The sequence below is a fragment of the Nelumbo lutea genome, chromosome 7 (assembly GCF_056320005.1).
Source record: "Nelumbo lutea isolate HS-2025 chromosome 7, American lotus-T2T, whole genome shotgun sequence".
Lineage (NCBI taxonomy): Eukaryota > Viridiplantae > Streptophyta > Magnoliopsida > Proteales > Nelumbonaceae > Nelumbo > Nelumbo lutea.
The window spans coordinates 36,535,833-36,560,540 of NC_142690.1; the positions used below are offsets into that span (position 1 = coordinate 36,535,833).

General features: G+C 39.8%; 1 protein-coding gene across 3 annotated transcripts in view; it reads left to right on the forward strand.

The window, feature by feature from the left end:
• The window catches only part of LOC148846105 (S-adenosyl-L-methionine-dependent methyltransferases superfamily protein), a 60,112-nt gene that overhangs the window by 11,140 nt on the left and 24,264 nt on the right, over positions 1 to 24,708 (forward strand). For all 3 annotated transcript variants that reach the window (XM_088952901.1, XM_088952902.1, XM_088952903.1), the window contains exons 5-8: positions 1,443 to 1,523; positions 4,946 to 5,075; positions 5,469 to 5,730; positions 13,196 to 13,370. In XM_088952901.1, coding sequence (XP_088809027.1) covers positions 1,443 to 1,523; positions 4,946 to 5,075; positions 5,469 to 5,730; positions 13,196 to 13,370 — 648 coding nt within the window. The remainder of the gene's footprint in view (positions 1 to 1,442; positions 1,524 to 4,945; positions 5,076 to 5,468; positions 5,731 to 13,195; positions 13,371 to 24,708) is intronic.

Genomic DNA, 24,708 nt, shown 5'->3' on the forward strand with positions numbered 1-24,708 from the left:
GAGGATGCTGTCTAACACAGGATTAATTGAAACTTAGAGGGCTGCAGTTTCCAAGTAGATGTGTGTTGTGTTGTGCTGCTGAGGAAGATGTGTCTCACTTTTTGCGCCATTGCAACTTTTCATACCCAATTTGGTCCTATTTCTTCAAGTTATTCAAGGTGGTCAGGAGTCCTTTGGTTGATCCTTTGGACTTTTCAGCAGTTGGCCAAGAATCCAGGTGGAGTTAAAGTCAAGATCCTTTGGACATGTATTCCTTTTGCTGTTTGCTGGGAAATAGGGAAGGAAAGAAACAGAAGGATCTTTGAGGAGAAAGAGAAAAGTATGGAAGAGCTGGTAGCTGTTATTAGTTCAACAGTTATTGTCTGGGTGCTACTGCTTCCAGAGTTTCAAGGACTGCGGAAAAAAGACTTTGGAGCTGAATTTTGGTCTTCTCTGAATTCTTGATATGAGTGCTGAGATTTGTCTTGTTTGAGTTGTTTCTGAAATGGCGTTTCTTTTGTTTTGTGGCTTTTCATTGCTGTAATCCAGAGGGGGTGACATCTTGTCACCTAGTTATGTTGTATTGTTTTTCCTTTTAGCAATAAAATTTCTTATTATTTATCTTCAAAAAAGCCAATCCGAACTCATTAGAATGGAATTTTTGTTTGAGGAAATATCATGAAATTTGAAGGATATTGCAAACGTTAGACTGAACTAACCCAACGTAGGGGTGATCATGGGCTGGCCTGGCCTTAGCACCTATCATAAGGGTAGCTCTGGCCCAGGGCTCGATCCAAAGTTCTTGGGTCTATGACTATATATATATATATATTCATAATATTCTATGACATATATGTATAAAATTTGTGTTATACTTCATATAATACAAAATATTATATATAATATATATCATATGTGTCATATTATAAATTTATAACAGTTATTATAAAATGTAATATAAAAATGTGTGGACTGGTCAGTTCAGACCTTGGCTGGGCCTAAAGTATTGGGCTGCTTGGAAATTTCCCGGCCTGATGCGGGCTTAGGCTCGGGCTAGGCCTGGACACAATAACTAGGCCCAAGCATGAAAATTTTCAAGCTGGGCTGGGCTAAGATGGGTACCCCTAAGATAGAGAAACCCAATAAAAGGTGGTTAATTGACTAATAAGATTCTTTGCTAAGCATGAATAGATTGGGAATCAGAGCATACTATGGTTGATTTTGGGGAAGATAGGAGCCCCAAGTTATTATTGGCTGATCCAATTAAGATCTTTACAAAGGATAATCTATATCTTAGGGTTTTTAAAATTGGTAATCCATTGTTTTTTTTTTCTTTCTTTAATTTCCTTCCTAACTTTTTTATTTTTTTTGTGTTTTTTGGGGCTGAGCATCAAGTCTATGCTCCAGTTCTATGTGATCTCTGCTTCCCTTTACTTGTTTATCCCAACACTTTAGTTGAACAGGTGGAAATTCTAGCTGCTGTTGTAAGATCGATTGCAGAAAGTACTGGATCTCAGACAATAATTGATGTTGGTGCTGGTCAGGTGTGCATGTTTCTTTATTTTCTTCTTTCTTTCTTTCTTTCTTTCTTTCTTTTTTTTTTTTTCGTCCATTTCAAGTTTCTTTTTCCCTATTTGAGAAGCTGATACCATGGAATACTAACATGTTCTCTATTGAACCATCTTAGTTTTGATTCAAGGCTTTCCATTGTACTTTCTATTCTCCATTTTACTTGTACATTTTCTCCATTGCATCATCTTCTAATATTGATTGATTGTTGCTGCATCTTATTTGTTATTCATGAGCTTAGACATTATTTTGACCTGCAAAATAGTATATAAAGAAAGGAGAGGGGAGGGAAAAGGAGAAAGGGAAATAATGTGCTCTTGAAAGCGGAATTTATAATAAGATAACCCAGTTGCATCTAACATCTGTTTAAGAAAAAAGGAGCACATGCAATCCAATTACTTAAGGTATGTTTAAAATCCACGTGGGGTGGGGCCATGTCTATAAAAGAAGGCTAATGGGCTAATTAAAGCCCATTTAGGCCACTAAAAGTGTATCCCATGCCTAACTCTCTATCTCATTAAATGAGAGGCCAGGTGTCAATCACTTAAAAGAGGGGTAGTTACATAACCACCTGAACCCCTATTTAATATATTTAGAGTTGGAGAAATTTCAGAGATATTTCTCTAATTTTGCTAAGATATTTGGAAAATCTAAAATATCAGGAATGTTTTCTAGAAGCATGGAATTAGTTAAATAAACCTTCAAGAGATCATTAGAAGAAATATAATTGCACATTTAAGGTTCAACACCATAGCAAATAACTATATAAATGAAATGGGAAAAATTAAGAGACTGTAATAGGTATATTTCTCTTTGTCTCCCTTTTGGTCATTAGCCATCTTCTCTTGTTTGTATATGTCAAATATTTGCCATTTTTTTACTTTTGTCTCTATTGTTACTATATCTTTTTTTTGATAAGTAATACTTTTTTTTGGTAAGTAATCAAAACATATTGTTACTATATGTTTTGATTACATTGAAAATATGCTTTTGTAGTTGTATGCATTTTTCTTTTTCTTTTTAACTATAGTGGCTTGGTAAGTGAATCATATCAAAGTAGTAAACGACTAAGCCAATTATTCAATCACCAGTTCTTTGGTTGTTCATTTAGGAAAATAGTTTTAAGAAATCATGATGATTTTCATGAAATATTGAAAAGTTTTTAATAATATTCTAAAATTTTAAATTTTAAATACATAGTCTATCAATGAAATCTGAAATATCTCCAACATATTGGGGATATTTAGAAAAAATGATTTTTAGAAGATTCTCTATCACCACCGAGCAAAGGGGATATTTAGAAAAAAGATTCTTGGAAGATTTTGTATCACCGCCTACCATGATTACAACCCCTCTTCCAGAGAGATTTCTAAGCAATGCAACACTTTCAAGAGTCTTAAGGAGTTTAATCTCGGGTGAAGAGAGAAGAAGAAAAGAGGAAATAAGGAGAAAAAGAGAAAACAGTCAGAATATCTATTTTGGTGATTCTCTAACAATGGAGGAAGAGCTGTAATTGAAGGTGCAGGTGTCTGGCTTGTCATACAATTGAATGCTTTTTCTTGGTTGACAATGGTTCCTCTATTAGAGAGAGTTACTTTGAAAAAATGTATAGGGATCAAGATGGTAACAGAATTTATGCAATAATACTTGCTAATGAATATGAAAATAGAAGAGAATAGTGTAGAAGAAATAGAAGAAAAAAGAAGAAAAGAGTAAGAGAACAAGGGAATGCCATAATGAATTTGTCTTGGATCACATGCCCATTCTATTAACTTATATAATGTCTGTAACAGTTACACACAGGCTCCTGACTCTCCCATTTAATTACATAAATTTGAAAATAGATCAAATGACTAAAGTGCCCCTAACCTCTTAAACTTCTCAAGCTGAGATAGATATCATAAATGCCCAACTTGCTCAGGTTGTGTTCCAACCTTTAGTCATTCAATCAGCTGGTTGGTCTTCGGATTTCACAATTGGTAGGCACACTCGTCCTTTTGCAACACACTTATAAAATGGCTATCTACTTCTATGTGTTTTGTTTTATCATAAATGCCCAATTTGGTTAGGTTGTGTTTCCAACCTTTAGTCATTCAATCAGTTGGTTGGACTTTGGATATCACAATTGGTAGGCACATTTCTCCATTTGCAACACACTCTAATAAAATGGCTATCTACTTCTATGTGTTTTGTTTTATTGTTTTAAATTGGATTATGAGCTATGTTTATGGTAGCCTGATTGTTACAATATAGATTCATGGGCCTCTCAAATTGTATGCGAATCTCTGTCAACAAGCTTTCAACCATAGCAATTTAGAAACACCATATGCCATACTCCATAGCCTTGTTTGGCCTCAACACTAGATCGAGCTACTATAGGATGTTTCTTACTTCTCTCTGAGACAACATTTCCCCTAACAAATATACATTAATGGGAAGTAGACAATCTGTCATCTATGGATCCAGTCTAGTTGACATCAATATATACCTCTACCTTGATATGACCATGATTAGAGTAAAGAAGTCAGCACCCTTCAAGTGCCATAAGAGTTGTTCTACTTGTATTTGAGAAGATCTTGGTTGATGCATGTATTGGCAAACCTCACTAACAACATAAGAAATATTTGGATGAATGAAGCAAAGATATAGTAGCCTACAATCAGCCTCTAATATTGCCTTCTATATAATGACAACTTTCCATAATTAGCTCCAAGATAATGGGTGGAATCTATAGGAGTGCCCATTGGTTTGGCCCCTACTTTTTTTTGTCTTTTTTTTTTTGTCTCCTTTAGTAGATCTAGAACATACTTTTTTTGAGAGATGAAAAAACTCTTCATTCACCTAACCACCCCAATGCCAAGAAAATACTTGAGAGGTCCAAGGTCCTTATTCTCAAATTTTGATGTTAGAAAAACCATAAGCTGAGAATTTTCAGTTGGATTATCAACAGTAGCGACAATGTCATCCATGTATACAATCAATATGATCATAAGCTAATAACAAATTGGTGCATTAAGGCTTGGGTGGAATTGACATGCTTATATGATGGAACCACAGAAACTACATTATTTTTGAAGGATATTTCAAGGAGGTAAGCACTTAAACTCTTAAGTGTGTACAAGGGTGCTTTTGTTGTCAATTAGATCCTAGTTTGAAGCAAGAGAAAGGGAGATGGACCTTTTTCTGTAGAGAGTTGTAGGGAGTTCTTGGCTGTTTTGGAAAATTTGAATAACTATGCATTAGGGTCTCTTTTTAAAATTAGGGTGTTAGCCCACTACTTGTGCATTCTAATTGTCTTATACTCTTATTAATAAAACCTTTATGTTAACAAAATTATACCTTATGCATGTTGGGTCCTAGCTCAATTTTTTTTTCTGTATTTATGGTTGTTTTTTAGGGTTATCTGGCACAAGTACTGTCTTTCCAGTACAACCTTTCTGTAGTTGCAATCGATGCTTCTTCTCATCATGGAGCAGTTACAAGTGCACGTGCAGAGAGGATAAAGAAACACTATGCAGCAAAAACAAGTACGTCTCAATATAGCAAAAGTCTACTTGTCATTGGTTATTTGTCATGAGGAAATCCAAGTACCTTCTGGATAAATAAGCACCCGATTCATGATTTGCTATTTGCAGGGATGTGGAACCCTCCATTTGATGGTCCATGCCAAGAGTTATCCTGATTATATGATCAAAAATGGTTTGGCCATCCGATTATTGGCTATTGGCATGGGAAATCACCTAGGTGGACTCATCAAATGGTTGGCATAGTCCCCTGCATATTAACTACAATTATTACTGCAACAAGTTAGCCTTTTCTGTAGTCTTCATGATAGGTATCTTAGATTTCCTCTTAGTTTTAGTTCTTGCACAACTTGTATTTTTCTATGAGTTACCATTTCTGATGTTTGGCCAGCACAGAGAACGCACATTTGAACGTTCCCCAGACTGTTACTTGCTGTGTTATGTCAAGTGATGTGTTGAAGGCTTTTAGTGATGCTTTATTACAAAAAAATGATTTTGAACCATTGGAGATGAAAGAAATTGATCTAGGTGAACCATATCTTGAAGGATTGGAGGTAGAGAGAAAAAAGCCTTCTTTGTGCAGTAACTCAAATATGGGACCATCATTGGTCCTTGCCGGGCTTCATGCTTGTGGAGATCTTTCAGTAACCATGCTTAGGTCATTCCAAAATATTACTAGACTTTGAAACTTGTGGATTGTGCATTCAGTGATACATGTTTCTTCTCATTATATTATGTCTTCATTCTCTAAATCAAACCTAATGATTATTCATCTAGTAGCGATTAAGGACTGTTAACAGCCTTATTAGAGTCTATGTGGCTATATCCAAGAACTGATTTACAATTCCATGGTTCATGTTTATGGTCCCTCTTATATTAAAGGGAAACCTTTTGAACAAACATTAGGACTGATTACTGAGTCTTGACATTAGCTGGATTGTGCTCTCCACAGAATCAAGTTATTCTAATTTAATTTCAACAAAGAAAGATATGTGACCTTTTAGGAGTTTTCTGATAGGGAACAGGAAGTTGGGGACTAAGGTAGTATTACATAATGAAACCAAGGTATAAAATGTTGATGTTTGTGGAAATCAATGTTTTTAAGCATGGGGTGTGACACGAGGTGTTTCACTACCAGGAGGTTTGAGCAAGCTTTAAAATGTTGATGTTGGTGGAAATATTGGTTGTCCAAATATAGGGAACATGTCAGAAATATTGTATGGAAATATTGTAAAAATTATGGACATGGTAGAAGCAATTAAAATATGCAAAAGTATAGAATGATATTTTATGAAATGATAAAAGAAGCATAGGCACACCTTTTTAAATTATTTTTTGTTTCAAATCATTAAACAAAGCTAAGAATTAAGGTAATAGACAAAGAATACGTTCTAAAGTTGTCCTGTAAACCTTAAGATCCAAAGCTACATGATAGAATGAGTTAAAGCAAAATTCGAACTCATAGAAAATGTAAATGGTTCTAACAGATCAACCAAATAATCTATTACACCGACAAAACTAATTTTTAACTTCATGATTGAAATGAATATTGAGCTGGCTCAAAGTAGTAATCATGTAAGTTAGGTGAGTAATAACATTGCTACTCATATCTACAATATTATCACCAACTTATGTTTTAATACTATCTCTTGTACTCTGCATAGTGCTGATAGTGTTCACTATGGAATATGTCTATTTCAGTAAAATTTTGTGTTGCTGCCCATGGAAATGGAAATATGTCATTGGAAATAATAGGGAATTTAGGGATATTTTAAACCATGGCGCATGATTTGTAGTTCAGAACATAAGATATATAAGCTTCCTGCACACAAGGAGGCATAAGCCTCCTTAAGAGGAGGGGGATGAGGAGGAAGGAGGAAGGAGGAAGAGGAGGATGTTGAGGAAGAACAAGAGGAAAGGGGATCTCTTTTTCTATTTCTTTCTTATGAAAGACGTCTTGTATTAAGAAGAATGAAGATGCACTAGCTGAAAGGACGAGTCTTGTCCTTTTGGGTCTTTTCTTTTGAATCTTGTCAAGAGTGTTGATTTTCTCATGAAACATCTCCTAGTAGAAAGCTTTGATTTTGGGGGACACCGGATTGCATCAAACTTCTTTTGTAGGAAATGGAGACCAAGGAACAGGGGGAGAAAAACCCGGAGATGAAGTCTTTTGTAGGAAATGAAGGCAACCAACTATATTGTTGCCTTTCAACCTCAGGAAGAAAGAAACGATGCAGTCAATAGCCTTAATATGCAATGCCAGAGTAGATGGAGTCTTTGACTGTGATCTTCACTCCATAGCAATAAGGCTTGGTGGAGTAAAACCTGGAGACATTCCGAGAAGGATAGAAGTAATAGCAGATGGACTCTCATACCCTGTCTGGTTGACGACCTCCATTGAAGCTCAACTGTGGAAGGAGGACCATAGGGAGGAAGACGAAGAGACAGAGCAAGTAGGCTTGCGTGGGTTGCAAGACAGAAACATTAGCACAAAGATGGCTGAATCAAAAGTTGAAACCAAAAAAGACGAGACAAGGGGATGGTTTTTGTTAGACAGTTTTGTATGCCCTTAGCTTCAATCAAAATTGATGTACTTTATGAGTTTATTGTAAATGAATAAAAGTACATATTTGATTCATGTTCCCTTGGTATGTTTCTGTGTATTACCCTTAAACTGGACACTTATTGAGACTCATGTTAGTTTTGAATGTTCACAGCCAGTGGGTCAGTCTGGGGAGACCTATCTTGACAAGGCTGACACTGTGGTGCCACCAAATCAGTTGGGGTGGCTTGTCTCAGCTACCGGGGTGAGACCCTAGGCACATACAGTGTGGGATTAATTGAATCTTTGAACTGGACCAGATTTCCAGTATTGCCCTGGACCTTGGAGATTGATGGGCAAAACTGGAAAGTTACACCCGACCCCTATACTCGATTATGATACTACACTAGGTGTCGGATCGGGCTGTCTTTGATGTACCAATCAATGAGATCCTTAGCGGGGGTCAAAACCTGGGTATGTTGGGACAATCCGAGAATGCATCTGAGTGGGTGATCATAGTGACAGGATCAGCCCCTTTGTCGGACAAAGGTAATGATCGGGGATGCGCTCTCACTGTTGGAAACCAAGACTGCCGGCAGCCGATTTCAACCGTTGAAATTTGTTTTGCAAAATATATTTTATATGAGATATAAAAGTATATATATTATGGTTTCTAAAATGTTTGCAAAAGGGTTTTAATTCCCGGGATCCATATAAGTGGAGAGTGTAGCACTGTTCCTTGCAGCCGAGGGAGAGGTCTTCTCTTGTCGGGCAGTGTATGATCATTATGGGCTGAGAGGTTAAGTGTAAGACCATTGAGGATAATACCTGATGGGCTAATCTTGCATCTGCCCACAGTCCCTGGGTGTTACAAGGTGGCTTGGCCCAGGGACCACTTAGGGTAAGTGTTGGGCCCATAGAGCCCATTTGATGGGTTTCAGGGGGTGCAATGTCTTTAACAGTGTATTCGACCAAGCCTTGTAACAAAGGCTGGGCCGAACCCATGTGGCTGATGTGTAGATCAATGCTTGGGTCCCATGCCATACAAGGAAGCCCAACTGGGCAGCAGTTAGGAAGGTTAAGTGAGCACATAAGCTTAATGGGCCTAAAGCCCATTTCGAACTGGGCTATTAATTTAGTTAATTAAAGGGGCGAATTCTGAGATGGATTAGCAGTTAGGATAGGATCTTAATCCTATCCACTCAGAGAGTCCAGATCTGAATGTGATTCAGATCTAGAAACCTCCTAATAAGATTAGGATAAAGCTAATCTAATCTGCAGATAAGATAAGGGTTTATCCTTATCATTAGAAGAGAAAGCTGATCCAAATATGATTTGGATAAGCACCTCCTAATGGGATTAGGAGCTGGTCTTTTCAAGTTAACAAAAGGAAGGAGGGGGCGGCAACCTTGAGAGAGACCAAGAAACACATCAGATCCTCTTTTAGTGCTGAAATCAAGAAGAGAGAATTCTGCACCCTGCGAATACTCTCTTTCCGCCTCCCTGCTCTTGCCGCCTTGTTTGCCAGTTCGATCTCCAGCTGTGGGAGAAGTCAAGATTGGATCTTGACATCAGTTCTTTGAGAAAGGACTGAAAAGGGAAGCTGTGCTCACGTTCCATCCTGCTGTTTCTTGTGAAGGACAGAGTTCTTGGGAAGAACACTGCTGATTCTGCTCCATCCTACACTGCGCCATCTTCAGTGGGAGCAGTCTTTGGATCCTTCCTTGGGCGTGAACACCTTCGTTGGGAGATATTACTTCTCCGTATCAGGTATTATTCTCTCCCATTCCTTTTGGTTCAGATCTGGTTCAGTTTAAGGTTCAAGATTGATCCTTGAAAATATGATTTTATAAATAGGGAATGTGATTCCCAGTTGAAGGGAGAGAAAAATTTTTGAAGATCGCCCCTTATTCCGCAATTTTTGGGCGTCCATGGGATGGATCTCTCAACCCTTCAGTTTTAGCATCTGGGGAAATAACGTTGGGCAGAGGAGATAGTTGTGTGGCAGATCCTACACCCAGGTGGTGACTGGAGGAGTTAATGCAAACAGGCACGTGAAGGGAGTTCAAATTTTAACAAGAATGGTCCAAGGACCGAGAGAAAACCAAGAGGTGAACCACTTCAAGGAATGGAATTGGGTAGACCTCTTGAACTGGGGCTTTTGACGTGACCCTTTAAGTTGTCATGAGGTGGGGGAGAAGCAACTTATCGCTGGCCCAGGCCCATTTAAAAACAATGGGCCAGCCAACACAAGTGGGCCTTTTAATTTGAAAGAGGCAGGCCTCTTTTCTAACAAGGCATGCACCACTTCAAAAGGTTACATGACCAAGTCAGCTGGGGCGATGGTGGACGATAAGATTGGTCCATCATCATCCCATTGAACAATTCTCGACCCACAGCTCAATCTTTGGCAGGACAACGATGCTTTCGACCTGGTCTTAAATCCCAAGCAAAGGAAAACAAGGTCTCTCCCTAGAGTGATGCAACCCTAGATACAAGAAAGCCTCTTCGAATGTTCAATCGTCGTCTTCTATTGCTTTGAAGGCAGCGGACTGTAATAAAACTGAACCCCTTGAGGAGGGGAGTTTATTGTTGGAGGAGTTCTGTTTAGACTCCGACATTGATGGTTTACTTAGCCTAGGGAGCATGGAACATCTGAGATCGAAGGCCTTTCCCGACAATGAAAGTTTTAACACTAAACAACTATTCCTAGAAGAAATCGACTTGAGCTCGTTAGAATTTACACAGAAGTCCTCTCGGAACTTGGCTTCATCCAAGGAAGCGGAGGATTTGGCAGGCTTTACAAAGGAGAGACAAGATACACCTACACCAAAAAACAAACCCAACCCAATAGAGCAACCCACGCTTGTTAACGGCATAGTGGGATAGAACTTGTCTATGCCACTGTGAACAAAATCATCAATTGGGAAGCAACTTGAGAAGGTGGTTTTGGATGCTTCGGCTAACATAGTCTTGATTGAGCCTAATTTAATCCCACAGTTACATGTTACAGAAGGATTTCAGCCTCTTTGTCTTTCCCCTTCACAAGTCCAGGTATGTTTGTCAATTCGATTTCTGGTAATGATGTGGGTTTTGTGCCTGAAACAGGTACCGTAGCACCCCAACCGGCAAGACTGCCTATGGAAGGGGAGATCCTAGCCTTGGACATTGAGGGTAAAAATCAGGAGGAAGATCTGAGAAGGAAAAAGAAACAGTAGGAGTTAGAGAAGATTTGGGAGCAGATATGTCTCTACTTTGAGGAATATAAGCAAAGAGAGGAATTGATGTAAGGAACTCTAGAAAACCTTGAAGTTCAAGAAGGGGTAGTAGAGAGTGAGATTAAGGGCTTGGAAAGTGATAGAGGAAAACTTGTATTCAAAAAATTATAGGCGGAGGAATTAGAGAGGATTTGAGATCAAATTTGTGCTCTCCTTGAGGAATATAAGCTCATAGAAGAAGCTTCAGAGGAAAACCTAGGAAAATTGGAGAAACTAAAAGAATCAAAAGCATCTTCAGGAAAAGCGGGTCTAGTAAACAGCCGAAGGAAAAAGAAAAGATCGGAGGTGGATAGATTGATTTTTCTGACATAGAAGGAGATTTAGAATTTAGTGGAAGAGGGGAGAGAAGGAAGATCTCTACGCAAGGGCCATGTAATTTGAGGTGGGTTTTGAAGTCATTGTTTTATCCATGAAAATCATTAGTTGGAATGTGAGGGGACTAGGTAGTGCAAGGAAGAGAAGACTAATAAAGGATCTCCTTAGAAAGGAAAGGCTAAATGTTGTAATGTTATAGGAGACAAAATTAGCTGAACTTGATAGAAGATGGGCTAGAAGTGTATGGAAATAATGTAGAGGAATTAATTGGGATTCCGCACCTTCTTGGGGGGCTTCGGGAGGTATTTTCACTTTTTGGAGTTAGTGGAGGAACTAATAGGAATTTTTTCGGTGTCCCTAAAGTTTAGAGTGGTGGATGATTGTTTCAGCTGGGTACTAACCAATGTGTATGGACTGAGTAATTACAGAGAGAAGAATGAATTCTGGGAAGAACTATTTGGGATTCAAGGTTTGAATGGTCCTTGGTGTTTGGGGGCGGGGATCTTAACATAATTCGTTTCACTAATGAGTCAAACAATCCCCAACAGACCATAACATCCAGATTTAGGAAGTGGATGTTATGGTAGGAAGTGCAAGGTGCCAACCAGCTGGTTGGTAAGGTCTCCTGCTGGTTGTAGCGGAGACTTGGGATCGAATCCCGCCTGCACTTGGATTGGGAGATGGGCTACTCCGCTTGTGTAGCCCTTCAAATGAAATAAAAAAAACATCTAGTATTAGGAAGTTCAATGAGTTCATTAACTGTTGTGAATTAAAGGAACTTCCTATGGTGCAAGCCCACTTTACTTGGTCCAATTAAACTAGGACAAGAGCCTTTTAGGTGTGGCCCTTGACCGTTCAGGTTTGATAACATGTGGCTGACACACCCTGATATTGTGAAGAAGATTGAGGAGTGGTGGAGGGAAGATATGAATGGGGTGAAGTGGAAAGGGGTGAGATTCCGCAAAAAGTTGAAAACTTGGTTGAGAGTTGAGGGGGACTCTAAGGAGGTAGTGGGCTGGCTGTTGAATCCAGATACAGTATTCTGGGGATACGAGGATCTTCTCAAGAAAGTTAAGTGTCTCACAAAGAACATGTCAGTCAGTTTTCGGTGGGTTAGCAGATTGGCAAATGCTATGGCTGATTCTTTGGCTAAACAAGGGGTCTCAAGGGCTGACCTTATGATTGTATCCTGTTAAGAGTTTGGTTATGTTCTCATCTCTAAGGGGAGGTAACATCTCATGCCTCCTCTTAGGGTGAATTTATACTTCTTTTAGTAATATTATTATTATTCATTTATCAAAAGAAATAGGAGAAAAGGAGAAATAGGGGCACTCACTCTAGAGATTCCAGATCCCAATGAAAACAAAGCCACCTACCTTCTAATGATATGTCTTACCTAGAAACACCTGAGCACCAATGTATAAATTGCTCAATAACTGCAAAAGTTTTCTGGCTGTCCTTTATTTTAGGGAAAAATCTTCAGGACTCCTTTTTTGGGCAACAACTAACCTAGTAACCTTCAACTAGCTGTCCAAAAATCGTCTAAAACCAGCAAGCATCACAGTCCTAGTATGGGAATCTAGACATTTTTCAAGTGAGCAATATCTAGAATCTGATTCCTTTCCAGTTGGCACCTTGGCATGCTCCCATCACATTGCTTGCTCCCAGTATAGTATTTAAGCATACTCATTTTGAGCATGTAACATCCTTAATCTGTTTGTTGAATCTAAGATGTCATTCCCTTGTATCTGTGCTGCATTAGGTATACATATTGAGTGGCAGATGTCTGTCCTTACATTTATGCTGCATTGACTATATTATTACATTATTGTTGTTATGGCATCAACCTAGCACTCTGCTTAAAAAAACCTAGCACTCTAGATCTCATCTTTCTAGAATGATGTAATTACAATGCCAATTGTTAATGTCTTGGTTCAATTTTCATGGCTCTATCAGATCCTAATATATGACAGTATTTTTCTTTTCAGGACTTTTATTGAATGCAAAGAAGTCAAAGCAGTGGTTAGCATAGGCTGTTGTTACAACCTCCTATCTGAAGAAGGTTCTCAGAATAGTGGCTCTCAATGTGGTTTTCCAGTAAGTGAGGGTGCTAAGTTGTCTGGCTTGTCTCTTGGAAAAAGTGCACGTGATCTTGCTTGCCAGGTATACACTCGTATCACTCATGTAACTTACTGTTCACCATTTCTTGGTCATATGCTGAATTAATAGAGGATCGTAGAATGGAAACTACTTGAATTGGTGCACGTGAGTGCAACCTAATTGGAAACCTCTAAAGTTGCTAGGTAGATTACCTTAGAAATACACCCTGAATGGCCCAGTAGACCATGAATGCATTATGCTTACATACCACTCATGTTTCTAAGATAAAAGATATTTATAATCCAAAGGAACTTTATTCTGCAAACTTTAAATTTTGAAATCTTACTTATAAATAGAAAAGCCATTACCTAATGTTGGTCCTAGCCATCTGGGGTCTTCTTAGTGGTGGACTGGAAAGAGACCTAACCTTGCATTTTCTTCTTTTTGCACAAGGTGGTTGCTCTCAGACTTATACCTGCATTCTGACACTTAAGAGCCCAAGATTTTTACTATAACAACAAGCATTGTCCACTATCTGTAAACTTATAATATGGTTCACAATTTCCTTGAAATTCCCCCATTCCCCAAAGGGTGATATGGAAGCCTCTTGGAATAAGAAAAATCAAAATATCTGTCAATATTTCCCCAATATTTTAAAAAATGAACTTTTAGAAAATTTCATCTGCAAATATTCCAAATTGAGTAAAAAAAGTGGGAAAATTCCCTGTTTTGGTGAAATCAATTGCAGAATGTTAAGGAGCAATTATTTTGGGCTTAATTGTATTAAATTTTTAGGGGTAGTCATACCCCATTTGTTCCTCACTGTACATTTTTGTTTATATTAATGAAATGATACCTATTACCTATTAAAAAAAATCAATTGCAGAATGTCACAAGACATCATCCATAAAAATAAAAAACGTCATGAGACGAAAAATTCTCGAGCCATTTATTTGGCTTAAAATTAAGAAAGGGTATTTGGATTTTTGGATTCTAGACCCTTGTATCATCACCTTTAATTGGGATATCAAATTATAAATATGTTTATGGAAAACATGGGAGGATTCGTGGAGATAGGCCACTGGAGAAAAACATTGAACATTGAAGCTAAGGAGCTTCTTTTTGAAGAACTGACACTAAAGGGGCATCTCAGTCTGAAAATCAGGAAAGCAAGGGGAGGGATGGTGCTGGTAGAAGGTATGGGGGTGATTGAAGGTTTCAAGGAATTTTTAGAAGGTGCAAGTAACAAGGGTAAACAAATCAGCTGTAAGGAGTCAGACTAAGATATGGGTCATGACAGGAAAATGAGGTCTGTTCAGACTCAGAAAACTGGGAGAGAGGAGATTGTCAAAAAAACTAGTGGTTCAGACAAAAAAACAGCCACAAGACTAGAAGAAGATTGCAGAAAAAATAATCAAGGATTTACAGCTTAAGGGGGCAGTAATTATAACTCTGTTTGAGAAACAGAAAGCACTGCTTGAACTAGTAGAAAATACGGCTGAGATAGCTGCAAAGGAGTTTGTGGATGAATCTGGGGGATTCACAGTAGCAGGATAGAGCTCACTTTCTAATGAAATAAGCCTTACTATGAAGATGGTGTCATCGTTTGGATTCTTGGACTACACTTCCTTCTTTGGAAGGAAGAGATCCTTAAGTCGATTGCTTCACTGTGCAATGCCAAGTTAGATGGCATCTTTGCTATTGGTCTACACTCGGCAGCTATTTGCTTGAGTGGGGTTAGACCAGAGGAATTTCCAAGAAGAGTAGTAGCAGCAAATGACCAGATGGTATACTCAGTCTGGCTGACAACTGCCACTGAAGCTGCAATGTGGAGAGCAGCTAGAATAAAGGAAAACAAAAGTTTTGAAGAAGACTTCCTAGGTGGCAGGAGTCAAATGGTGGAAGTAGAGCTGAATTGAAGTTATACCAAAAAGGCAAAGCAATTCCTGGGAAGAGAAAAAGGCAAACCTACAGAGGAAGAAATGTTTAAACCAAAGAAAGGAAGGGATGGGACGCATGGCCACTCTTATGCTGAGGCACTGACTGGTGGACCTCAACGTGTGCGGGTGGCCCAAATTCAAATTTTAAGTAAGGGTGTGGGTCAGCTGGCTGGGAGCTCTACTTTGAACCGGACTGATTAGTGAACACAAGGGTGAAAAATAATATTGGGCCCTGGTCTCCTCATTCAAAGCCCACCAAGAAAATAGAGCTGAACTTGAAGTCAGGCCCATTTATTGGGCCTGAATTAGCCTTGGTACATGAAAATCTTAAAGGTCATGTGACCCTCAAGGGTGGCCCGACGATGGACAATAATTTTTGTCCATCATCTTCCTCATCGATCAAAACAGGTGTCTTTGGAGGTGGAAATGAGAGATGACAGCGGCAATCTGCAATGGTATGGGTACAGAGTAAAGGGAAGACTAGCGCTTCTTCGGAAAAGTGCAATCCAGAATTTAAGATGCAGCAGCAAAGGTAAGGAGAAAATTCTAGATCTAGAATCAGATTTTGAGGACAGCAGTAGCGACTGCGATTCCGATTCTTTTGAGTGCTCAAATTTGGCAAGTATAGACCAGAATGTGAAGAGTGATTTGAATGTTGCGGAAATCTTAACACAGAAGAACTATTTCTGGAAGACAAAGAAGCAAGCTTGCCTATAGAAGCTGAAGCAAAGGAAATTGGGCATTCAGATTCAGTACACTTGGTCGAAGTTGAGCAGGTTACCCCCGCTCCCGGCGTAGAGAACTTACTGCCAAATCCTAGGCCCGAACAGGAAACCTGTAAGGTCTGCATTGAGGCAATAGAAAAGGACATACCAGAAAAGGTCATTAGAACAGCCAGGCACGCTAATGTCCCCATTTCCACTCTACAACAGCCTAAGTTAGGGGATAGGCAGGATATGTTGAAGGGAATCAAATTCCATAAGGAATTGCAATGATTGAGAGCTAGGATAAAGGAGTGGAATAGAGAACATTTTGAAAGGCTGGAAGAAGGGAAGATCACACTATTTTCTTAGATTGAAGAATTGGATGTCGAGAGGAATCTTAATGGGGAAGAAAGGGAATTGAGGTGGAAGTTAAAAAAAGAATTGGAAGAAGTTCTCCTTAGGGAAAAAATTAGTTGGAGGCAAAAATTAAGACATAAATGGATTAAGGAAGGGGATGGGAACACAAAATTCTTTCATGCGATGGCTAATGTAATAAGGCGCAAGAACTTAGTTGCTAGATTGGAGACAAATGGAGAATTGACATCCAATCATGACAAGATAGTTAGAATTTTTGTAGATTACTTCAAATCTTTATACAGAAGACCCTTGGATGAAAGAGTGGATAGAAGGGTTAGATTGGTAGGTACTAGAAGAGGAAGTAGCAATGTGGCTAGAAAGATATTTTGAGGAAGAGGAAATAAAAAGGGCAGTCTTCTCTATGGACAGATCTAATGCATCGGGTCCGGATGGCTTTAGAATGGCTTTCTATCGGATAGTTCGGAAGTGCTGAAGGATGATGTATTTGCTGTCTTTAGGGAATTCTTGAACACACATATCATAAGCCCTAGTGTTAATGCAACCTTCTTGGCCTTAATTCCAAAAAAATCTGATGCTAGCCAACCTAAGGACTTCTGACCCATTAGTTTGGTGACCAATATCTACAAAATAGTTGCTATGGTCCTATCCTTGAGGATTGGCAGTTCTACCCCCACTCATTTGCCATTATCAAGGAGCTTTTGTTCAAGGGAAACAAATAATTGATCAAATTGTAATAGCCAATGAATGTGTAGAGGAACTGAAGAGATTTAGGAAGGAAGGATTTGTGTGCAAATTAGACTTGGAGAAGGCATATGACTTGGTGGACTGGAACTTCTTGATAGAGGTGATGCAACAACATGGATTTGGGGAAAGGTAGTGCAATTGGATATTTGGTTGTATTCGCTCCTGTCATTTTTTCTGTCCTTGTTAATGGAGTGGTGAAAGACTTCTTTCTAGCTTGTAGAGGGTTAAGGGAAGGTGATCCTCTCTCACCCTTTCTGTTTAACTTGGTGGTTGATGTTTTTAGTAGATTCCTCTCTAAGGCTGATAGGAAAGATGACTTTAAGGGGTGGAGAGTGGGCAGAAATAATGCCCCAATTACCCACCTCCAATTTGTAGATGATATTGTCATTTTTTGTGAAGGGGGAGATGTCAAAAGGGCAAGGAAGCTAAGAGAATTAGTCAAGAAGTTTGAAAGGATCTCAAATTTGAAAATCAATTTAGACAAGAGCTGTGTGGTAGGGATTAATTTGGAGGATAAATGCTCTAAATCAGGTTGCGGATTGCTTAGATTGTACCATCACTTTTTGGCCTTTGACCTATTTAGGTCTCCCTTTAGGTGCCAACCCTAAGGGAAGTAGTTTTTGGAGTCTAATTGTAGAAATATGTGAAAGAAGATTGGCTGAGCGGAAGAGGAATTATATCTCGTTTGGAGGTAGGATTACTTTAATAAAATCAACTTTGGCTAACCTACTAATGTACTTCCCCTCTGTGTTTAGGATTCCACCTAGGGAAGAAAAGAAACTAGAAAAAATCATGAGGAATTTCCTTTGTGAACTAGGAGAGGCAAGGAAAGTTCACTTAGTCAAATGGGAGATTGTGTGCAACAATAAAAAAGAAGGTGGCTTAGGTCTTGGGAATGTGAGGAAAAAGAATAAAACTTTGTTAGGGAAGTGGCTATGGAGATGGTCATTAGAGAGGGAAAGCTTGTGGCATGAGGTAGTGGACAATATTCATGGGAGTTTGGAGAGTGGCTGGGATGCTGGTGTATCACGTTAGGTGACCTTGGCAACACCTTGGAAATCAATCCGTAGCGTCCTTTCACAGTCTCTTGGGTTTGTCAAGTATGATGTTTCTTTAGGGAATTTACTTTGTTTTTGGGAAGACATTTGGCCTGGTGATTGACCCCTTAAAGACTTGTTCCCTACTTTGTATTCCATTTTCTTGTACAAAAATGAGGTGATTGGGAATTTCCTAGTCCCTCTTATTGTTCCTTTGGGTTATAATTGGGATTTTGGCTTTCGAAGGGGATTGAGGGATGATGAAACTGCTTGAGAGAGTTTGCCTAGAATCTCCAAAATCGAATAGAAGAGTTTGGTGCCCAAGTCCTAAAGGTGTTTTTTTCTTGTGCCTCTTTCTTCAATTTGCTTGCTAATTTTCCTCCCCCCAACCCTTTCCTTGTAAAGTCTAGTGTCAGCCGATTCCCCCTAAAATTAAGGCCTTTTGCTGGGAAGTAGTGTATGGGAAAGTTAACACTTTAGATTACATGCAAAAGAAGAGACCTTTTCTATGTATTTCCCCAAATTTGTGCACTCTTTGTAAACCTGATGGTGAATCTTGTTATCATTTACTAGTTTCTTGTTCCTTCGCTGTAGAGATTTGGGACTGGTTCTTCTCTTTGTTTGGGTGTAGGTGGAATGTGCCAATGGAGATTAAGATGCTGTTTGATTCATCAACTTTTGCTTGGCTAAAGAGAAGGGGAAGATTAATGTGGAGATGCACTCGAGCAGTAGTAATTTGGACTTTGTTGGAAGAAAGAAATGCTAGGATCTTCCAAGAGATGGAGAGAAACAAACAAGTTATAGACTATGTAATTGTAGAGAACACTGATGTGGACCCCACAGCTATGGTCCCACTGTGTTCATAGGGTAGAATGTGTTCTAGTCATCCTAGGGTTAGCTGGTGGTCAATCTGTTATTTCAGTTGTTATTTATTTCAGCTTTATTTTGTTCTATTTGTTATGTAAATACTAAGGGCAGATCTGTCCTTATTTTAAATTCTTGTGTTCTACTGCTCTCTCTACTCTTTCTCCTCTCTCCACTATACCTTTTCTCCTATTTTCAAACCTGAAATCTATTAGGGTTCAAGGCTGATAGCAGTCTTGAACATCTACTTGGTATTAGAGCAAGGTTAGGGTTTCTCATGTGAGTCTAGTCCAGCCGACCACATGAGAATCTCCTAGGGCTGGCAGCTGAGAAAGTGGAGTTTGTAGATTGATTCTTGGAGATCGCCAGAGGGTTTAGCAGCTGTTGAAGACTTGTCACGGTTGCAGAGTGTTGGTGATCAAGAAGAATCAGAGAGGCTAGGGTTCGAGTAACCTTGGAAGGCAGCGAACAACTTTTTCTTTTAAGTTTTTTATTTTCTAAGAGAAGTACTATCAGAGAGGATACGTTGGACCTATCTGGAAAGGGCGGCCGAACCATTCTAGAGTTTTCTCCCTTCTATTCTCTAGGGTTTTATAGCAAACCCTACTGTTGGGCCGAACTGCCTTAGGGTACTTTTCTCATACTCTAGGGTTTGAAAGTGATCTTGAGGCAAACCCTAATGTTAGGTTGAACCTTGCGATTTACCTGGAGCTCTCCTCAAGTTTTTTTCAGCATTGATCAGCTTTTAGGGTTTCATATTAACCCTACTACAAGTCTATCTATATGGTACTGATAGGAATGTGCAACTGAAATGTTTTCTTTAAGGACTGGTTTAAACCCTAATTCTGCTAAGCATATCAGACCTGCTTCCAAGCTGTTTTCAGATTTTTTTTTGGGTTTTCGAACTCTCTTAATGGGTGAGAACTGTACGGACTGTTGCTGTTGTGCTTGCTAGTTGGTTTCAGATCATCAGCTATACCTGTTTCATGCACATATACCGTGAATACAGATTGGTTCTATACTGATTTTTGGTTGTGATTGATAGTCCAAGTGCTATTCTTTGACTGTAGTAACCCTAATTTTGAGACTACTGGTTCTTGACCGAAATGGAGTTTAAAAATCAGGCTAAAGGCAGTTTTGGGAACAACAGTTATGTGGTATGTGAGTATTGTAAGAAACCCAAACACATAAAAGAAACATGTTGGAAGCTGCATCCTCATTTGGTCCTGGCAAATTGAGAAGCAAGAAGGGTAATGCTCATGTGGCCATGAATATTGATTCAACATCCTCATCTGGCACAAGAGGCACATTCTTAGAGACCTTAGCTATAGTTCGGGCTGCCCTTATACAGTTGGAAAAGGAAGTTGGTAACTCAGCTCAACCACCACAGTCACCATTAGCCCCTGCCACATCTGCTTTCGCACATTCAGGTACTCGAGCCTCAGCCTGCCATGCCTCAGCTCCAGGACTACTGAACCCTGTTGGGTAATAGACTCAGGTGCATCCGACCATATGACTAGCTTGCCTTCTTTGTTTACCATTTATCATTTATCTTCTGGTAGGGATAAAGTATCTATTGCTGATGGCTCTCTTGCCCCCATTTTTGGCAAGGGTGACATCAAGCTAACGGATACCATTTCCTTGTCTTCTGTCTTACATGTTCTTAAGCTTGATACTAACCTTATTTCAGTCAGTAGTATTACCAAACACATGAACTGCTCAGTAACTTTCTTCCCTGACCGGTGCGTTCTTCAGGACCTGAAGACGAAGAAGGTGATTGGGACTGGCTGTGAGATGAATGGGATCTATCTGCTCGGGGAGACTTCTCGTCGGGAAGAGTCGGTGGATAAGAAGTCACTTGTTTCCCAGAGTGTGAGTTCGGTTATGCTTTGGCATAACTGATTGGGTCATTTGTCTTTTCGGTCCTTAAAGAGTCTATTTCCTAATTTGTTTAAGTCTGTTGAGTTGTCCCAGTTGCAATGTGAAAGCTGTGAGTTTGCCAAACATTGTAGAAACTCTTATTCATTGAGTAATAAAAGGAGTAATCATCCTTTTGATCTTGTGCATACGGATGTTTGGGGGCCATATCATATCCCTTCTATGGGTGGGTATAGATATTTTTTGTTATTTGTTGATGACCATACTTGGTTTTCTTGGGTTTATCTTATGCGTTCACGTGATGAGGTTCCCGCTTTAACCCGAACCTTTCACGAAATGATCCTAACCCAGTTTGATGCCAAGATCAAAGTTCTTAGATCTGATAATGCAAAGGAATACTTTGCTAAGCCATTAGCATCTTACCTTCTTAATCATGGGGTTATCCACCAGAGCACTTGCCCTCATACACCTCAGCAGAATGGGGTTGCAGAAAGGAAGAATAGGCACATCTTGGAGGTGGCTAGAAGTATTATGTTTACCTCCAATGTCCCTATTCGCTTCTGGGGTGATGCTATCCTCACGGCGGTATATCTTATTAATCGGGTTCCTTTCCGGGTTCTTGATATGTCATCTCCTTTTTCCCTTCTATACCCAGATGAGGAGTTGTTCATTGTTCCCCTAAAAACATTTGGTTGTACCTGTTTTGTTCAGCTTCTCGGACCCCATCACTCCAAGTTCGAAACAAAATCCTCCAAATGCATTTTTCTTTGTTATGCACAAACTCAAAAGGGTTATTGCTGCTATGATCTTGTCTCAGGGAAAAGATTTGTCTCTATGGATGTCACTTTCTTTGAGGAGACACCCTATTATTCTCGGGTTTCTCCTTAGGGGGAGAGCAGTGCGAGTTGGGATTTGGGTCACTTTCTTCAGGGGGAGCGCAATGAGGGTAGGGTTCATACTTTTGGGGCTGTTCCCTTACCTATTCCATTGAGTGGTAAGGGCTACCATAGTGAGGGTGGTCAGAGGGATCAGGAGTTGAGGGTCTATCACAGGCGATGCAGGCAGGTTGATCTCGGTCATCAACAGTTCAGGCTAACTTCAATCTCTTCTGCGGCTCCAAGTCCAGGTATTACAGTCTCAGGGCCCACAGAGACTTCTTTCACTGTTGCCACTTCACCTCCTCCAGATGACCGTGACATTCCCATTGCCATCCGTAAGGGGAAACGGCATTGTACCACATCTACAACCCACTGTATTTCCCAGTTTTTATCCTATGATCGCCTATCTCCCACCTACAAGTCCTATCTTACTTCTGTTGCCAATGTCCCTATTCCAAGAACAGTGCAAGAAGCCCTATTCGTCCCGGAGTGGAAAGATGCAATGCAGGTTGAAATAGATGCCCTGTTAAAAAATAACACCTGGGAGCTAGTTGATCTGCCCAAAGGAAAGAAACCAGTTGGTTGCAGATGGATATTTACTGTGAAGAACAATGCGGACGACTCCTTTGAGAGGTATAAAGCTCGGCTAGTTGCAAAAGAGTTCACTCAGACTTATGGTATAGATTACTTGGAGACCTTTGCCTCGGTAGCCAAGATGACCACCATTCGAGTTCTATTATCTCTTGCAGCAAGCCACACTTGGCCTTTGTACCAAATGGATGTTAAAAATGCTTTTCTGAATGGTGACCTGCAGGAAGAGGTTTACATGCGGTTGCCTCCTGGATTCTATGATACAGAGACGGGTAAGAAGGTCTGCCGGCTCAATAAGGCATTGTACGGTTTGAAGCAGTCTCCTAGAGCTTGGTTCGATAGATTCAGACTAGCCCTTGGGAAGTTCGTTTATGTACAAGCCCAGTCAGATCATACCCTATTCATCAAGAGGGTGGAGTCATCTCTGACACTATTTGCAGTATATGTTGATGATATTGTGGTGATAGGAAATGATAGCCATGAGATTGAGTCTCTCAAACAGCTCCTTCATCAAGAGTTTGAGGTGAAAGATCTTGGTGCACTTCGGTATTTTTTGGGTATTGAGGTTACTAGATCTAAACAGGGGATCTTTGTCTCTCATAGGAAATATATTCTAGATCTGTTGGCGGAAACTGGAAAGTTAGGTGTTAAGCTTGCGGATACACCCATTGAACAGAGCCACAGGATTAGTGCAGAGAGTGGGGAGCCTCTTGAAGACAAGGTTATGTTCCAACAATTAGTGGGAAAGCTACTATATCTCTGTCTCACTCGGCCAGATATCAGTTATGCAATTAGTGTTGTCAGCCAGTACATGCATTCTCCTAGGACCACACATCTTCTTGCATCAAAAAGAATATTAGCATACTTGAAGAGATGCTTGGGTAGAGGTATACTGTTCAAGAACAGTAATCACATGAAGGTGGAGGTCTATACAGATGCCGATTGGGCTGGGAGTGTTGATGACAGAAGGTCTACCTCTGGATATTGTGCCCTTGTGGGAGGTAACCTTGTCTCTTGGAGGAGTAAAAAACAGAGTGTTGTCTCTCGATCCAGTGCTGAAGCTGAATACAGGTCAATGGCTAACGGAGTGGCTGAAATCCTATGGCTGAGATCACTACTTGAGGAGTTGGGTATTGAGTATGAGAAGCCTCTGATACTGTATTGTGATAATCAAGCGGCTATTAATATAGCACACAACCCGGTGCAACATGACAGAACTAAACATATTGAAGTTGATCGACATTTTGTACGAGAGAGGGTCTTATCACAAGAAGTGTGTCTCCCGTACATCACATCCAACATGCAGCTCGCAGATATCCTCACCAAAGCTGTACCAAGGAAGAAGTTAGAGGCGGATCTATCCAAGGTGGGAATGATAAACATTTATTCCCAACTTGAGGGGGAGTGTAGAGAACACTGATGTGGGCCCCACAGCTATGGTCCCATTGTGTTCGTAGGGTAGAATGTGTTCTAGTCATCCTGGGGTTAGCTGGTGGTCAATCTGTTATTTCAGTTGTTATTTATTTTAGCTTTATTTTGTTCTATTTGTTATGTAAATACTAAGGGCAGATCTGTCCTTTCCATGTAATTAGCATAACCTATAAATACTAAATAGAAGTGGTGGCGGCAGAATATTTCAGATTCTGTCCTTCCTTTCAATTCTTGTGTTCTATTGCTCTCTCTCTACTCTTTCTCCTCTCTCCTCTATACTTTTTCTCCTATTTTCGAACCTGAAATCTATTAGGGTTCAAGGCTGATAGCAGTCTTGAACATCTACTGTAATGAATAGAGTTATACATTGGCTACTAACTTTGGATCTGTTTAGACAGTACTCCTTTGATGACATTTGGAGGAACTGGTATTTAGTGGCTTCAAGTTCAGTGAAAAGGGTTAAAACAAGGTTGGCTTTAGTACCTCCATTTGAAGGTTTTTTGAAACTAAATTTTGATGGAAGTGGTCAAGGCAACCTAGGTCCTAGAATTGGAGGGGCCATAAGAGATAAGGAAGGGAATCTAATAGCACTCTATTAAGGACCGGTGGGGAATGGAGACTCGTTAGAAGCTGAGTTGTATGTAGTATTACAAGGTGCCTAGATGGCAAAAGAGATGAATGTGGAGAACTTGGTGATAGAAGGAGACTCCAAGGTGGTGGTGGGGGGGCTGGATAAATAATCTAGATTCAACAATATGGTGCTATAGAGATAAAATGAAGAAGTTCAAATGGCTAACACAACATGTGAATCTGGTTATACAATGGGTGGGGAGGGAAGCTAATCTTATGGCTGATTCTTTAGCCAAGCAAGGGGTAATGAGGGATTAGTTGTTTTGGGCACATTTGTAAATCTCTTGCTGTTTTTCTTTGAGTGTAAGGCTATACTTCGCGCCTCT